Source organism: Cibotium barometz, chromosome 61 (genome assembly GCF_041138505.1).
Source record: "Cibotium barometz isolate CiBa-2024 chromosome 61, ASM4113850v1, whole genome shotgun sequence".
NCBI lineage: Eukaryota > Viridiplantae > Streptophyta > Polypodiopsida > Cyatheales > Cibotiaceae > Cibotium > Cibotium barometz.
Genome location: NC_141106.1, coordinates 4208516 through 4211172, shown reverse-complemented (window position 1 = coordinate 4211172; position 2657 = coordinate 4208516). Strand labels below are relative to the sequence as shown.

General features: G+C 42.2%; 1 protein-coding gene across 1 annotated transcript; it reads right to left on the bottom strand.

The window, feature by feature from the left end:
- Nucleotides 1-1549: 1549 nt before the first annotated feature.
- On the bottom strand, nt 1550-2366 carry LOC147604482 (abscisic stress-ripening protein 3-like). Its single transcript, XM_086794749.1, has 2 exons — nt 2052-2366; nt 1550-1914 (listed from the first exon to the last, which is right to left on the bottom strand). The coding sequence occupies exons 1-2, from the start codon at nt 2265-2267 to the stop codon at nt 1759-1761; spliced, it is 372 nt and encodes a 123-aa protein (XP_086650875.1). The 5' UTR covers nt 2268-2366; the 3' UTR covers nt 1550-1758.
- Between the last annotated feature and the right edge of the window lie 291 nt (nt 2367-2657).

Below are 2657 nucleotides of genomic sequence, written 5' to 3'. Positions count from 1 at the left end.
TCCATAATTGCCTTGTCGAGTACAAAGGCAAAGTACAAAGGAGCTACGGTGGCAACGTGTAAGAGATCTCCTCTCTCTCTATCTTTCTCTTGGCTCTCTCTCTCTCTCTCTTTATATATATATATATATATATCCTACCTATCTCTCTCTATATCCTTCTCTTTGCTCCTTCTCTTTGCTCACTCTCTCTATCCTTCTCCTCTCTCTCTCTCTCTCTCTCTCTCTCTCTCTCTCTCTCTAAATATATGCATATATATATATATATGTATATCCTTCTCTTTCCTCACTCTCTCTATCCTTCCTCCCTAACTCTCTTTGCTAACTCTATCCTTCTCTTTTCTCACTCTATGTATCCTCCCTTTCTTACTCTTTATCCTTCTCTTTACTCATTCTATGTATCCTTCTCTTTGCTCACTCTCTCTCTATCCTTCTCTTTGCTCACTCTCTCTATCCTTCTCCTCTCTCTCTCTCTCTCTCTAAATATATACATACATATATATATATATGTATATCCTTCTCTTTCCTCACTCTCTCTATCCTTCCTCCCTAACTCTCTTTGCTAACTCTATCCTTCTCTTTTCTCACTCTATGTATCCTCCCTTTCTTACTCTTTATTCTTCTCTTTACTCACTGTCTTACTCATCTTTCCTTCTCTTTGTTCACTCTCACTATCCTTCCTCGCTAACTCTCTCTTTGCTCACTCTCTCTTTCCTTCCTCACTAACTCTCTCTTTGCTTACTCTCTCTATCCTTCTCTTATCTCACTCTCTCTATCCTCCTTATCTCTCTCTCTCTCTCTCTCTCTCTCTCTATCCTTGTCTCTTTTCTGTAGCTCTCTCTATTTTCTCCCTGTCTCACTCTCTCTATCTTCCCCCTTTCTCTCTCTATCCTTCTCTTACCTCTCTCTCTCTCTCTCTCTCTCTCTCTCTCTCTATCCTTGTCTCTCTTCTATAGCTCTCTCTATTCTCTCCCTGTCTCACTCTCTATCATTCTCTTTACTCACTTTCTCTATCCTATCCTTGTTTCTCTCTCTACCCTTCTCTTTCCTCTCTTCTTATTTAGAATTACTGGATAATCGATTTTTTTTTTAATGTTTGTGACTTTCTAAGCACAAAAAGAGTTAGCTTAGTTCTAGCATGGTAGATAGATGGGTGTCTTTAAAGGCTATCCTTGGAATTAAGCTTTAGTGTGAAGGCTTTCGTAAGAAGAAGTGTGAAGGAGATATTTGATGGTGAAGTTTACTCGTGCATGGGACGTTGACTTTACATCAAGTGCATGGACAGTCATCTCCATCTTGCCTAAGCGTACGATCTTCTTTCAACTCTAGGTACTTAATGCCTTTCTCTACAACTTATATCTTCTTTCACCTATGTAAAAAGCAACTCTCATTACTACCAGACAATTTTTTCTATAGCTACAATCCTCCTGTACTAGTGTAAAGAACATCTATTACTACCAAATAATTCTCATTTTATTTCATTTCATTTGGGGTAGCTATGGTATATACGTAAGCAATTTCATTGGTCTTCAAATGTACACCAAATTCCAAGTTCCCTTCACCCAACTACTAAATGCATGCGATTTCATGATTGTGCATGAATTTTCACAATGTGCACCGAGTTCAAACTAAATATCAGAGCATAAGACAAATAACATCACATTGACAAATGACGAGACAGTGGTAACACCGCCAATTTGCCAAAGCATAAAACGGAAGGATAGGCGATCATGCAATAAAGCAACCGAAAGTTGAAAGTGTCTAGTGGTGCTTGCCCTCCTTCTCAGCGTCCTTCTTGTCATGGCGCTCATGCACAGCAAACGCCCCGGACCCAATGGCCACTGCCCCAGCTACGGCTTCTCCAATGTGGTGCTTGTGGGCATTCTCAGGATCCTTCTTAGCTTGATGTTTCTCGTACTTCACGACGCAAACAAAACACAATACCCACAAAGATAATTAGGCCTAATCACGTCACTATAATGGGTAGAATGGTTGATCTAAGATGATTAATTAAGTGAAGACAAGGGCAAAGGTTGTTTATATTAGGTGCATACCATGGCCACGGCTCCTCCTAGCAAGGCGCCAGCCTCTGCGAGGTGCTCCTTGTGGGCGTGCTTTTTGATCTCTACCTTGGCATCGAATGGCTTTCCATCGACGACAGTTGCAGATGAGCAGACCTGAGTGCTCTCCACCACCACGTCGCCTTGCTCGTTCTTGTTGTTGTGGTGGTGAAAGAGTCCCCTATCGCGGTGCTCGCCTGAGTCAGCCATGGCTATGGAAGATTTAGAGGACAAAGAGATGATTGGCTGAAGAGACACAAGGAGGATTGAGGATATATTCTTGGATTAGGATGAGATGATGGGTGGCTAAGCCCTCGTTTATAACGGGAGGACCATCGTGCCAACGACTCTGAGGTCCGTGTGGGAGTGGGGGCCAGGGCAGACACGCGGACCCTGTACACGCTTTCGGCCGCGCATGGATCATGGAAGTCACATGGCACCTCCTCGTTGGCGAGTAATAAATTTGATTCACAAGCGTATGCCCGCTGCACAAGGCTCATCTCAAATCCAAGTCATTACCAACTTTTTACCTAAATTTGAGACCTATGGATAATAATAATAAGGAAAAAGCTAAATCTATTTGCCTACTACAATCTGAGA

What these genes read in the sequence shown, in the direction of transcription:
- LOC147604482 (XM_086794749.1), bottom strand. Translation starts at nt 2,267, where the DNA reads ATGGCTGACTCAGGCGAGCACCGCGATAGGGGACTCTTTCACCACCAC. An exon ending in TAGGAGGAGCCGTGGCCATG is followed by an intron (nt 1,915 to 2,051) that starts GTATGCACCTAA and finishes TGCGTCGTGAAG; the next exon opens with TACGAGAAACATCAAGCTAA.